General features: G+C 38.5%; 2 protein-coding genes across 5 annotated transcripts; both read left to right on the top strand.

Moving 5' to 3' along the window:
* Window positions 1–489: 489 nt before the first annotated feature.
* On the top strand, window positions 490–9,629 carry clk2a (CDC-like kinase 2a). Of its 4 annotated transcripts, none has more exons than XM_043217506.1 (13): window positions 490–627; window positions 1,887–2,080; window positions 2,739–3,006; window positions 3,943–4,033; window positions 4,868–4,934; window positions 5,097–5,213; window positions 5,378–5,544; window positions 5,670–5,764; window positions 6,423–6,552; window positions 7,497–7,579; window positions 7,940–8,019; window positions 8,150–8,240; window positions 8,670–9,629. In XM_043217506.1, exons 2-13 carry the CDS (start codon window positions 1,887–1,889, stop codon window positions 8,859–8,861), a joined length of 1,575 nt encoding a protein of 524 aa, XP_043073441.1. In that variant the 5' UTR covers window positions 490–627; the 3' UTR covers window positions 8,862–9,629. The 4 variants fall into 4 exon arrangements, with proteins under 4 accessions (XP_043073441.1, XP_043073440.1, XP_043073442.1 ...); XM_043217505.1 differs by having other exon boundaries at window positions 3,940–4,033; XM_043217507.1 differs by lacking the exons at window positions 490–627; window positions 1,887–2,080 and having other exon boundaries at window positions 2,866–3,006; window positions 3,119–4,934.
* Window positions 9,630–10,870: 1,241 nt separating this feature from the next.
* Window positions 10,871–12,965, top strand: si:ch211-81a5.8 (uncharacterized protein LOC560648 homolog). The gene is made up of 4 exons (XM_043218187.1): window positions 10,871–10,956; window positions 11,760–12,083; window positions 12,166–12,253; window positions 12,340–12,965. Exons 2-4 carry the CDS (start codon window positions 11,893–11,895, stop codon window positions 12,490–12,492), a joined length of 432 nt encoding a protein of 143 aa, XP_043074122.1. The 5' UTR covers window positions 10,871–10,956; window positions 11,760–11,892; the 3' UTR covers window positions 12,493–12,965.
* Window positions 12,966–13,617: the final 652 nt, after the last annotated feature.

Genomic DNA, 13,617 nt, shown 5'->3' with positions numbered 1-13,617 from the left:
GTTTTTATTCATTCTTAACCTATACAATAACTGGTAATAGTCACTTAATAAATGTAAATAAAAGTAGCAAATATTAAAAACTACATTTTGTGTAATATTTGTCTCGTATGTCGGTTATTTTAAATGAAACATGCAGGTTAAAAAGCTGTGTATGAACAAAACTATAAAGGTATTAAACACATTGGGGAAGGGAATAAAACTTATTTTGTGTAACAAAATAATATGTGAAATATTAAATTGTTCTGTGTTAGCCTTGCTGTAGTATCAAACAAAATGAAATACAATTATTACTACTGTAAAATAATTAAAAGCCGAATCCCTTTAAAATACTTTAAACTTTTTTTTGTCTGTTTCAACTTTGTTTTCTTTTTGTGAATACGTTTTTGTGGGTATTGTAGTAACTAAGATATTTGGTTACCGCACATTCTTGGGGATTATCATCTCGGAATAAATATTTTGGTTTTTTACGTCGGATGTGCAAATGGCACGCGCGCGTATAAACGTTGGAGGAGGGACCGGAAGTTGTTTTTTCTTCACTGTTTAATTGGGCTTGTGTAAGAAATTTGTAGCCGAAGCGTCAACACGGATTTTCTTTGGGATAAACGCACAGGGCTGGCTGCTAAAACGGTGATTACAAACCATTATTTTGCTGTTTGTCACTTTTTGCCCCACTCTGCCGAATTACCCACAAACGAGCCTTTGAGAAATGGCCCGTTGAAGATTAGAAGATCTCAAAATGGCCGACGACGCGGAGAGCAGCTAGTTGGCTAGAAAAACATAGTATTCAGCTGCTGTTTTTAAACTTTGCGGTTCCGTGTCATGTGTCGACATTGCCGCACATTTTATAATAACATAGACGAGTTGTATTCGTATTCCCTGTTGTTACAGTGTAAAATAAATATCGATGAAAAACAATAACAACTCGAGCTAGTTGGTTAGCCTGTCCATTCGTTTCTGCGAAAACGTCGTTTTTTCTTGTTACCATATATAATAAACATATGTACATCTGTTTACATTTAGCACTATCGTTAATTTCGGGGTACTCGGTATTTTCTTAGGCTACTTGTAGCTTGGTGTGCGGGTTCTCCGCTAAATATAGAAGTTGGCTCGAATATCTGGCTCTTGATATAGTTTTAGGCAGAATCTATGCATTATGAGTCATCAGCTTTCTGTTTGTTTGTTTTTTTCTCTGCAGACTTTAGATATTCTCTTTCGCGTTTAAATATTCTAAGTAGTCTTAATTTTTATTTCTTTACTCTAGTAAAATTTGTGATCTACTCATAACTTTTTGCCTTAATGATTTATGCATAAAAATCCTGAACGTTTTTTTTTTTTTTTTTTTTTTTATAATGTGTAATATAAAGGCTGTTTTCCTTGCAGACTCTTCAGTATTCAGTATTGTCCAACCCTAACATCAGCTTTTGTGTTAACCATACAATAAAAGTAATGTAGCAAATTCTTTATGAAAAACCTCAGATTTCCTTATGCTAACGTTTCTGTTTTATGATCTGTTCTAGACGTGCCTCTATAACATTTTCACACTTGTCCCTGGGTGAATAATGGTGTATAAGAAAATTGTTTTGACACTTTTCCCTCTATTTACTGATTGTTTATATTAAATAGCTGTGTTATTTTTCCAGCATATGAAGATCTTACTAGAAGTCTAGAAGTGTTTAAGTAGTTATTAATTTCCATCCCTTTCTTCTATTAAAAAGGCTAGAGCATTTTCATAGCTGGATAGGTACCCTACCTGAATGTACCTGAAAGTTTTATATATATATATATATATATATGTATATGTATGTATATATATATGTATATATGTATGTATATACTTACATACATTTTCATGTTTATCTTTAATATATTTGTTGTATCTTGAGCAGATGCCACACTCCAGACGGTACCCGTCCTCGGAGAGGGCCAGCCGCAGCAGCTACCAAGATCGATATCGTGAGCGGGACAGAGACAGAGGAAGAAAACCTCGGCATCGTCGCTCGCCAACATTTTCCTCTAGCAGTGAACGTGAGAGGAGAGGGAGGGGACACAGGCAGGATGTCGGCTATGCCAGATCCAGGAGGTATGGCCATGTACTGAAAACATTGATCAAAATGATCAAATTGCATGGGTTATCAGTGCGTGATGCCTTTTAAAGAGCTCAAAAAAGCACATGCTGATATCAGTTGAGGCAGATTTCTACTAAGCCGAGTAATAGGATTGTTAAATACTACTACTACTACTACTACTACTACTACTACTACTATTACTACTACTACTAATGTTTGCATAAACTGTTTTCAGCATTGATAAGATATGTTTCTTGAGTACCAAATCAGCATATTAAAATGATTTCTGAAGGATCATGTAACACTGAAGAGAGTATATGGCTGCCGAAAATTCGGCTTTGCTGTCACAGGAATGACTTTGTGAAATATATTCAGATTGAAACTTTGTTACATTTTGGTAATACTTCAAATACTCCATATATAATTTTGTTAAGACTTGATAAAACTAAATAAAATTCTGAAATAGTATTACTAGTATTCTATTTATTTTTTTAAACGTAAAATTTGCTTAATTTTTATTAACGCATGCTACTTCCATTGCATTTAGCAGCTCTACATGAGATATGATTAGTAGATACTTTGCCTTTTCATTTTGGAGTGTCAATTTTATATATCTATATGCAGCCCTGCTGGAAGTCGTTGACTGTTAAATGGCACTCCTCTTCTCCCCAGCTACGACAACCGCTCTTCAGACCGCAGGCCTTACGACAGACACTACGGAGAGGCCTATCGGCGCCTGGAGCACAGCCGCGACCGGGACAGGGATCGCGACAGGGAACACGGGACGCCGAGCAACTACTACTCACGCGACACCTCGCCCAGCTACGACTACCGCCGGGGCCGAGAGCGGGACCGCGAGGACTCGTACCGGAGGAAAGGCAGCAGGCGTAAGCACAAACGAAGGCGGCGTAGAACCAGGTCCTATAGCCCATCCTCCTCGGTGAGTACTTCAATACCCGAGCCTGCTCTTTCCCACCCCCAAATCCTTTCTTCTATCTCTACCTCTACACGCTCCTGTCTTTCTTTCTCCATAATGCTTTTCTTTTCCACAGCCCCGGGATTGGGTAAGTATGAACTCCTTTGTTTTATGTTCTTCTTTTTGTTGACGTTTTGTCTTTTTTTGATAGTGATAGTCCAAGTCTTGGCTTTCAGTGTTAGCCCCATCTGTAACATTTAAATAGTGAGGCTCAATCCAATAGATGTTAATGTTAATGTAAGTAGTGAGTGAATAGCTTTGTTGGGAGAGCCTCCGTAAACAAGATCACATAAGTCTCATCCATTCCTTATTTTGCTGTATCTGCACACCTAGCTATATAACTCTCTTTCACACAGCTTAGATGTCAAAAAAGTTTTTTTTTTTGTTTTTGTTTTTTTTGTTTTGTTTTGGTTTTTTTAATGAAAGCATATAAAGTTGTTTCATAATTTCAGCTCTTCTTCATTTTATTTCCAGCCTCCCACTTAAGCAACCTTTTTCTTTGGAGATGTTAAGGATGTGATAGCTGTGAATTAGCAATGCCTTTACTCATGTGCTCTTCTATGAGTAAATGTTGATGCAGGTTGCTTTTTGTGACTTTTTGTCAGGGTTGCTAGGCAGAGGGATGAGGGGGAGTTTGAAAGCAAGCAAGAAGGGAGGGGTAAAATGTTATCTTTGACTTGATCCCTTGCACTATATCCCTATCGTTATATATATCTCCTCACGTGGTGTCATACGAATCGCCCCATGACCACCAAACCTACCTACAACTACAACACTGCTCATCTTCGACGCCGTGGCTACGGCTGCCCCCCTCCACTCTCCCCGCTCCGCCCACCTCCCCTCCTCCCTCTGCGGTCGTGGCGTGACCTCTGACCTGTGACCCTGGCCGGGCCGAAGCAGCGGAGTGACAGCGGGACGAGGGCACTGTGTGTGAGGGACGACGAGGAGGGTCACCTGATCTGTCGGAGTGGCGACGTCCTGCAAGAGAGATGTACACACTGCCACTACTACTACTCCTCTACTCCTATATCGTAACCTTTCTCCCTATCAGTACCAGCACACAGCAGACACACACAGGGGAGGGCAGGAGGTCATGATCATGATGTTGGTGGTGACGATGACGCTGTCGTAGAATGTTCTCCCCTTTTGCCGGAACAGGCAAGGGGGAAGGCATGTCCTACATGTCTTTAGTAGCTCCTTTATTCTTTTCAGGGGGGTTGGGCTGTTTGTGTTGCTGTGTAGAAGAATATTATGATCCTTTTTAATTCCTGACTGCCAGGTTCCCAGATTTAGCTTTTTCCACGTCTCCATAATGTGCGTTTTTATTCTGGTCTTGTTGCAGCCTTTGGCTACATCAAGATTCACATTGCGCCTATGCTGTCAGTCGTTTAGATTTAAGGATACGATTGTTCTGTGAAATTCGCAATATTTCCATAGTCACTGTGCGTGTTATTTTTCATAGAATACATTGTAATTTGTAGTTTAGCTGTCCTATCGGTTAGAGATGTAGTTTTAATTTTTTTTAAACAAGTAAAAGCCGCTTTTATTTTATTTTTTTCCAGAAATGTAGACTATATTTGTTTGTCGGGAAAAACGTGCCGGTTTTTCAGACCATTTTTACTTTATTTCTTTCAAATGTGTGTATATTGCCGCTTGTCAGATCATTATTATTATTTATTATTTTTTAGGTAAACCCGTATAGATACTCACAGTTTAGGTTGAAAATGTGATTTTTAGGATGGCTCTTTAAATGCGCTGTCTAATTGCTGTCTTCACATCTCCCCTCCCCTTTCTCTACGTATTTTTCCCTCTATTTGTCTCTTAGATGAGGTTGTCAGCACTTTGGGCGAGGGCACCTTCGGGAGGGTGATGCAATGTATTGATCATCGCAGGTGAGCGTCATCACTTGGCAACCAATCAGAATTTAGAAATCTTTTTACTGTTGTCCCATCAATGCATTTAATTTCTGCAGTTTTTTTGTAGAAATAACTAACCCAGAAGTGAAAACGACTGTGCCGAAATGTTTTGAATTAATGCTCTTTTGCTTGGTTAAGGGGTGGAGCACACGTCGCTCTGAAGATTATCAAAAATGTGGAGAAGTACAAAGAGGCGGCTCGGCTGGAGATCAATGTGCTGGAACGAATCAATGAGAAAGATCCTGAGAATAAGAAGTGAGTTTGGATTAAAATCTTTATGAAATTAACATTTAAACCAAATTGCATATGCTAATATAGAGCATCTAGATGCAAACATACCTTCCGGTATAATGAAGACAACTGTATTACTAACTTGTTTAGTAAATGTTGTGTTCTCTTGTCTATTTCTCGATTCTTAGTCTGTGTGTCCAGATGTTTGACTGGTTCGACTATCATGGCCATATGTGTATCAGTTTTGAGCTGTTAGCCCTCAGCACTTTTGATTTCCTCAAAGAAAACAATTACCTGCCCTACTCCATCAGTCAAGTGCGTCATATGGCCTACCAGATCTGCCTAGCTGTCAAATGTAAGTAAACGCACTATTTCAAAAAGCTCATTGAAGTTGGACCCCATTTGCTATGTATTGAAAGACCAGTCCTATATAGAGTATTTATTAATATGCTGATTTGTTCTGTTTCACCTTGTTTGCAGTTTTGCATGAAAACAAATTGACCCACACGGACCTGAAACCAGAAAACATTCTGTTTGTCAACTCTGACTTTACCATCACATACAATGTGGAGAAGGTAAAGAGAGTTTGTCTTTAGTCAAACTAAAACTTGTCTTTTTGTGTGTGTTAACATTCTAGCATTAGCTGCTGAAAAATCTATTAGTTGACCACTTATATGCACTCCTGAACAAAATCTTAAGACCAGGTGAAACATTACAAGTATTTAGGTTTTTTTTCCCCAGGCAGTAACACTGTCGTGCTTTTCTGATGGCAAAGACAAAGTCTGTCTTCGAACGTGGCAGGATTTTTGAGGCGCACAAGCAAGTGCTCTCAGAACATGCTTTCACTGCCGAGGTTAAACTCAGTAAAACATTCATTTCACAAATACTTAAAGATCCTGAAAGTGATAGGACAAAAAATGAAAGATGTAGAACCAAAATAAATGAGGGGAACACAAAGGATGGTCCAAAAGAGCAAATGTATTCTGGAAAAAGTCCTTCATCATGATCTGGGGTGCTTTTTCCACCTGATGGATCCTCTACCACTGCCATGTAGAAAACATCTTCAGTCCCGTTTCATTTTTTTGAAGCAGTACTTACAACCTGGTTATGATCCACCAGCATGAATACTTGCAACTTGCAATGTTTCCCCTTGTCTTAAGTTTTTGTTCAGGATCGTAGGTTAAAAGTAAAAATATGTGATAATTGACGCTCCGTGTCTTTTCTCTGGGGTAGAAGCGAGATGAGCGAACTGTGAAGAACACGGCTGTGAGGGTGGTGGATTTTGGCAGCGCTACATTTGACCACGAGCATCACAGCACCATTGTTTCTACCAGGCACTATAGAGCACCTGAAGTTATTCTAGGTAAGGACAGTCACGCCAGGTCACTGACCAAATGGCAGGTTTTAGCAATACACAATGCTTTGAATGTAAATTTGAACTATAATAACTTGGTATTAGCATGGACCGTGAATACGTGAAGTCACAGGACAAGAACGAGTTAATCACTGCAGCAACACAGATTAGCTTCTTCCTTTCCACCACAAAGAATTTAATTAGAGCCAGCTGGAGACCACAGTGACTTTATTCAACAGACTGCAGGGAATTGTCCAACGTAACACTGGTTGCTATGAAAGCTTATACCCAACCTTAATCTGTTATGAAATAATATAGTATAAAAATGTTGCTTTGCTATAAATGGAAATGAGTTTATTGGGCACTCTTACTTGTATGTACACTGTCTATAAAAATGTTTGGGTTGCTAAGATTTTGAAGGTCTCTGATGTTAATTTATATTATTAAAACAATCGTTTTAATACATTTTAAAATGTTATTTCTGTAATTTCAAAGCTGAATTAGCAGTTATTCCAGTCTACTGTCTCACATGATCCTTAAGATTTGTTGCTCAAGAAACATTTCTTATAAATGGTAAAAGCAGTTGTACTGCTTGAATAATTTTTTTTTAAACTGAGCCTTTTTTCAGAATTCTTTTGAATAGAATGTTTTTATTTATTTGAAATGACATTGTGTCTGATGTCTGAAAATTACTAATTTAAAAAAAAAACTCAATTGTTTTGAATGATAGGGTAAAGTTTTAATGCATCTATACTCCTTGTAGGCATTCATAATTGCAAATTTTTTTATTATTATTTAGATTAGTGTAACTTTTGACCTTAACAGATTGCACACTTGCTGCTGACTAAATATACTGTACTGTGTCCTTTTTATAAGGTTATGATGCAGTAACATGATGTCACCATTAGATGACTCCATAACTCAGAGTTATACCAAATGGTTTTTCCTTGCAGAATTGGGCTGGAGTCAGCCATGTGACGTATGGAGTACAGGCTGCATACTCTTTGAGTACTACCTCGGCTTCACTCTCTTCCAGGTACAAAATCTAACTCCGCTACTTCCTTTCTGAGTCATGGCGGCAGATCGACATAGCCTACGACTCTTGTTTATGTTCACTAAGCAGCTTAAGATCAGAGAGACTGAGCAAAGGGTTACAGGTGTCCACATAAGAACACTGAAGCCAAACACCTGCCATTAACACTTTGACCTCAGATGTGCTTACTAATGCTCTCTCTCTTTCTCACGCACACACAGACTTCTGTAGAGGAACATACAGTATGTGTTGTACCTGTATTGTGAAACCTGACAAAATACAAAACTAAATGTCTAAATGTGCAAAGAGTCAGACTATATAATGTTTATTCATGTTACTTTTATGTTTTTCTTTGCTTCTCAGACTCATGATAATCGGGAGCATTTAGCCATGATGGAGAGAATTTTAGGCCCCGTTCCTTCCCGTATGATTCGTAAAACTAGGTGAGTTTTTAATTCTGAGAGGGGTTTTGTTTTTACAGCCTGTCTTCAAAGCCTGTCCATGTCATTCCTGCTCACATGCGTAACCCGTTTTACAGAGGGGAAAAAAATGATATATTTTTCCACCCCACAGGAAACAGAAATACTTTTATCGTGGACGTCTGGACTGGGACGAGAACTCTTCAGCAGGAAGATACGTCAGAGAAAACTGCAAACCTTTACGGGTAAGTAAGTCTGTTTTAGGACTTCATATTCACAAAGGTTTTCAGACTTCATTTTCAACTTCTTTTTCTTCTTAGACATTAAGAATTTTCAGTGTTATTTTATTTATAAATGTTATAATATATTTGATTTATAAATGTGTGTGTGTGTGTGTGTGTATATATATATATATATATATATATATATATATATATATATATATATATATATATATATATATATATATATATATAATAAAATTATTATTATTATTTTTTTTTTCTCTAAACATACAGTTTGTAGCTTAACGTTTACTTTCTCATTTGACACAAGAATAACTTTAATCTTTTGCGGGTCTAGTAGACATAAATTTGTTTTTGAATGTTTATTTAAATGTGGGAGGTGTGTAAATATTCTCATACAATTTTCTTTCTTCTTTCTCCCTCTCTCAGAGATATCTTCTGTCTGAAGCTGAAGAGCATCACCAGCTGTTCGATCTGATCGAAGCCATGCTGGAGTACGAGCCGACGAAACGCCTCACTCTGGCTGCGGCCCTGAGACATCCTTTCTTTCAGAGCACCGTCAGCATCGCTGACCAGAGCGCCGGCAAGAGCTGGGAGGGCAACCGCGACATCAGTCGGTGACAATGACATTAGTCTTAACCCAACGTCTCCGTCTTACGCCAAAAAAACCCCCAGCGGACTCGCATGCCAAGAGAGATGCAATGGAGCTGAACTGAGTTTGCATCAAGTTTTCTAGTGCAAGAGAAGTTAAATAAAGCTGAAGCATATGATTTCTCAATCATCTTCCCATAATGTGAGAACATCTCTGTGTGCAGCAGGAGAATGTGAGGAACTTGGGACTTCTAGAAGATCCCAGTAAACTGTCATGCTTGTGTGTGTGATTGATTGGACATTTTGAAGGGTTGTCGAATAAATAAATACTCCCTTCAAGTTCTGTTCTTCCAGCCAGTTGTGGCTACTGATGTTTTTTGGAGAGCCATAAGCAGAGGAAAATTTGTTTGATGAGGGGGGAAAAGCATTAACGTAACACTCCTTTTTGAGAAAGTGACAAAACGGCATCACTGTTACAATATAGTTATTTATCTGGCAAATCTACATCCCTTAGCTGATAATCACAGATGCTTCACAACACACACTGTTTGTATTCGGTTCAATTCAAGCTAAGTAACAGAGCGGCAGTGTTCTGGTGATTGCGTCCTTCAGCACACGTTTACAGTATTTATTTAGTGAACCAGACGTCTCATTTTGTGTCTTTGTATGGATTTGACTGTATAAATTTGTAAATACAAATAAATATATGTTGTGACTATAGAATAAAGGGCCTGTCTGTTTGCTTGCTGTGAATTGTGTTTTCACAGCGGCTCTCCAGGCAAAATGTTTTTACAATCACATGGTTCTCGTCATTTCTATATTCACTGTGTGATGCTTTGCTGAAATGAATTAAAATGTTGGCGTTTAATTGGGAGCCAGTGCAGTGCTTTAACTAGAGTTAGATACTATGAAATGTCTGCACTGTTATCGTCCTTTGACTTCACAACTCGATAGAACTAGCAGTTTTCTGTAATCTTTAAGAAACGCATCTTTCAGGAATTGTTTGAATATTAAATCTTAATGTTTTCCCATGCTGTCTTTTAAAGCTATTTGGTGGTAGGGATTAAAAAAAAATCTGTAAATATATAAAACGCACAAAAAAAACACGTCAAGCTGTAGTTATAATGGACATTGAAAGAATGAGAGATTCCTGAGATGCATTAAGATAATTTCTGTTGGCTGCCTTTTGCTTATTCGTTGCCAAAAGGTTTAAAAGAGTACAGCTTAGTGTGTAGACAACCACAGTAAAGCCTTTTCTACAGCCACCCTGCTTTATTTAGAAAGCGTCACTTTAGCAGCCTTAATCAACTACGCTCATTTAGTTATTTCAGACCTTCTGTCAAGTGAGAGACAAAAACAACATCCCCCTAAACACAAACTAAATACAGTATTTGCCAAAGAGTGCACGAAAAGGGAACCTGACCAGACTTCCACTTAATGAACGGGACAACAATTAACCGAATTTTTCATGGATAAAATTTGTGAGGCAACGGACAAAGTGCTCGTATAGTCTCTGTGGGCCACTAAAATGCATTAGTACAAGCTATAACAGCTTTGTAAAACTAATTAGTCAAATTGTGAATGAACTAGAAACGTAGTTTGAGGCTGAATGGTGTGACAGCTGTTGATGTTAAAAATGACTTGGTCACGTCATTCTTCCAACGCCACCTTCGTTCACATGTTCATCTCATGTTGTCTGTAAAGCTCCTCAATCTGTTTTCCCTCCTACCTTCCCATCTGGAGGAAAGATCTTACCCTTAATCTGCTAAGATCGAGAATCATACAGCAAGTATTTTTCTTTGGCTTTTTAAGTTGCGGCAAGTTTAAAGAAAATAGCTGGACAGCTTCACCACACTAAAATGAAGATTTTTGCACATAGCTGCGGTTAAATTGATATCGTCGGTGTCGGTGGTTTCTTTCCTCTCACACATGACCGGGAAACTCCCACCATCACTAATGTGATTATAAACAATTACGTCATTTGGGAATTAGCCCGGGACAGATGCAGGGAGGGAGCCGGCTTTAAAAACATGGAGCTGCTGGAAAGCTAGCAGAGAGTGTGTGAGTGTGTTTGGACGTCAGGTTCCTTGGATCAAAGGATCTGAAGAGTTTCAACAGATATCAGGTATGTCAGGACTTTGTGCTAAACTCTTTTCTGTTATTCTTATGTATAGCCTACATGAAGAACTTATGACTGCTATGGTATTATATCTACTGAACACGCAATATACAACTAAAGTACATTTTATGAACGATTATTAAATGTAATGTTATATTATTTTTAAGTTCATTCATCTATATGTAACCCTGGACCACAAAACCAGTCGCAAAATTATCTATTTTTCTTTTATGCCAAAAAGCATTAAGGTATTAACTGAAGATCATGTTCCATAAAGATATTTATTTCCAATTGCAATGCATTAAAACCTAGTAGTCTTTATGCGTTGCTAAGGACAATTTTCTATTTGATTTTCTATTACTATTTACATCTCTACGCAGATCTTCTTGCGCGCTCAGATTCCAGATTTTCAAAGGGTTGTATCTCAGCAAAATATTGTCCAATCGTAATAAATATGGAAATCAATGGGAAGCTTAATTAATCAGCTTTCATATCTATAAATCTCAATTTGGAAAATATCTATATATCTATCTGTCTGTCAAGGTCCCCTATGTTCACCAAAGTTTATTTTAATAAATACTGTATTTATTAGTAAACAACCTACTATGGTCTTCATGGATGATACAAACATGTAGTTTAAAGATACAGAGAACGTATAGAAGTTTTGTATATATATATATATATATATATATATATATATATATATATATATATATATATATATATATATATATATATATATAATTTTGCAGTGTTGTTTACTATGAATTGATTGGACTCTCTGGTTTTGTTTGTATGTTTTATCTCAGCCTGCTACATTCATTTGACTGGGCCTTCTGAAACTGGAGAAGCTGGAATAAACTTACTAAACTTATATCCTCAAACTTAAGTACTACTTTGATTGGGAGAGACTCAAGTTGATTAAGACACTCTAAAGGAGAGATGGATGCCGTGGTGAAGAAATCCCTGGGTGCCCCCTTCCGACAGCTCACCAGCTGCGTGATGGGGGATAAGGACGGATTTAGCCGGAAAGGCAAAACCGTCCGCCGGAAGAGCGCCCCCTGCTGCTACAGCCAGGCAGCACACGACTCGTCTTGGTTAAGGACTTACCAAGCAGAGCTGCACAGGGAGAGGTACAACAGCGTAACATTATCAGACACGTATTAGCTGATCTCTATGGCTTTAATTGTAACGTAATTTATTTCGCCCGAGCAGGAAACTGAGGCAGGTGAAATTTGCGCAAAAGAACGCAGAAAGAACCGCAACGAGGGCGCATTACAGGAGCCCGCACCGCTTCACGAAGGTAGGTTTTTTGCGCTCACTTCAAAACGACATTTGCTGAAGCAGCAGAACACCGCGGCTGACTTACAGTGCGTGTGCGTTTTTCAGGCACCCGTGCAGAGGGCGAACATAAAAAGCAAAACCCCAAACAAAAGCGACAGCTCTCTTTTCGGTGCCTTCCAAGGACTCAGTCTCAGTATGAACGGCGCGCAGGCCTCCATAACGACGCCGCCAAGCGCGGATCCGTGCAAAGTCATGTGACCGAGAGAACCTTTACGAATGACTCTGAGGACGGGACACCCGACTGCTACCAAGTGTTTCTGGTCTCCAAGAGCAGCTTCCGGTCCTCCGGAACAATCGGTTCAACATCCGAGACGAGTTATGAGCTGATGCTGCACTCCAAGAATATAATCTGATTATGGCGCGCTGTGATAAAATACCATATGATAAATCACCAGACCTCTATGAAAATCTGTGTTTTTACAGTCTCATAGCTATATTTAAAACTATATAGGCAAAAATAAATAGCTTATTAATGGATATTTATATTTAAATAAATTTGAATGGTTAAGTAGAGGAGTTTTCACTTGCGGACACTTTGTACAGGTTTATATTCATTGTCATTTTTCTGTTTCTCTTTTGTATTTTCCCTTTGCACTGAACACATATATTTAGCTAATCCAGTTATGATTGTGGCTTTCTTTTGCATTAAAATGTTCTAATAAAGACGATCGTTTTGCTGATAACTTGTACCCGAATTTTGCAATTTTTTTTACACGGTCAAACAGACTCTGGTGCTTTTGTTTTGTTTTTTGTTTTTACGTAAGACAATTCAATTAGCGGACACACAGTACAACGCTGCAGAACTTGAGCCAGCGCACGTGCTGGCTGTGTTCCCCACCTCTTTGTAGAAAGCCCGTGTACAGCAAAGGCCGCGTCTTTAATTATTTCCTCCTGTTTGCCAAAGGTGAAGCATCTCACTTATGCTCAGACTCGGGAACACGATCCTCAGCACTTCGCGGGATTGACAGTCGTCGAAACAAGACACTGTATGTTGAAGTCACCGAATGTACTGAAACGACAGGCCGCTGCACCGCACTGGGCAAGAAATCAACGCCGGGGCTGGTTGTCGCACTTTTTCTTTTTAGTTATAAAGTCCGTTTTTATCATTGCACATAGCCTTGTGCGGGGCAGGTTGTCACAAAAATATGAACTCTTTGAAATAAGAACTCTTATATTTAAATATGCACCGAAATAAACTCTAAGAATTAAAAAGGTAACATCCGATAAAATGCAAGCGCCATGCAAAAATACGAAACACTATTGTTTTGGGTAATAGACCTACGCTTAATGCACTCTGAAAAGCTAAAAGAAAACTTTCTAAAA

Source organism: Puntigrus tetrazona, chromosome 19 (assembly GCF_018831695.1).
Source record: "Puntigrus tetrazona isolate hp1 chromosome 19, ASM1883169v1, whole genome shotgun sequence".
Classification (NCBI taxonomy): Eukaryota; Metazoa; Chordata; class Actinopteri; order Cypriniformes; family Cyprinidae; genus Puntigrus; species Puntigrus tetrazona.
Note: the sequence above shows the minus strand (reverse complement) of the source record. Positions and strands in the feature narration are given on the sequence as shown.

What these genes read in the sequence shown, in the direction of transcription:
- si:ch211-81a5.8 (XM_043218187.1), top strand. Translation starts at nt 11,893, where the DNA reads ATGGATGCCGTGGTGAAGAAATCCCTGGGTGCCCCCTTCCGACAGCTC. An exon ending in GCAGAGCTGCACAGGGAGAG is followed by an intron (nt 12,084 to 12,165) that starts GTACAACAGCGT and finishes TCGCCCGAGCAG; the next exon opens with GAAACTGAGGCAGGTGAAAT. An exon ending in GCCCGCACCGCTTCACGAAG is followed by an intron (nt 12,254 to 12,339) that starts GTAGGTTTTTTG and finishes TGCGTTTTTCAG; the next exon opens with GCACCCGTGCAGAGGGCGAA.
- clk2a (XM_043217505.1), top strand. Translation starts at nt 1,887, where the DNA reads ATGCCACACTCCAGACGGTACCCGTCCTCGGAGAGGGCCAGCCGCAGC. An exon ending in GGCTATGCCAGATCCAGGAG is followed by an intron (nt 2,081 to 2,738) that starts GTATGGCCATGT and finishes TCTTCTCCCCAG; the next exon opens with CTACGACAACCGCTCTTCAG. An exon ending in TCACATACAATGTGGAGAAG is followed by an intron (nt 5,765 to 6,422) that starts GTAAAGAGAGTT and finishes TCTCTGGGGTAG; the next exon opens with AAGCGAGATGAGCGAACTGT.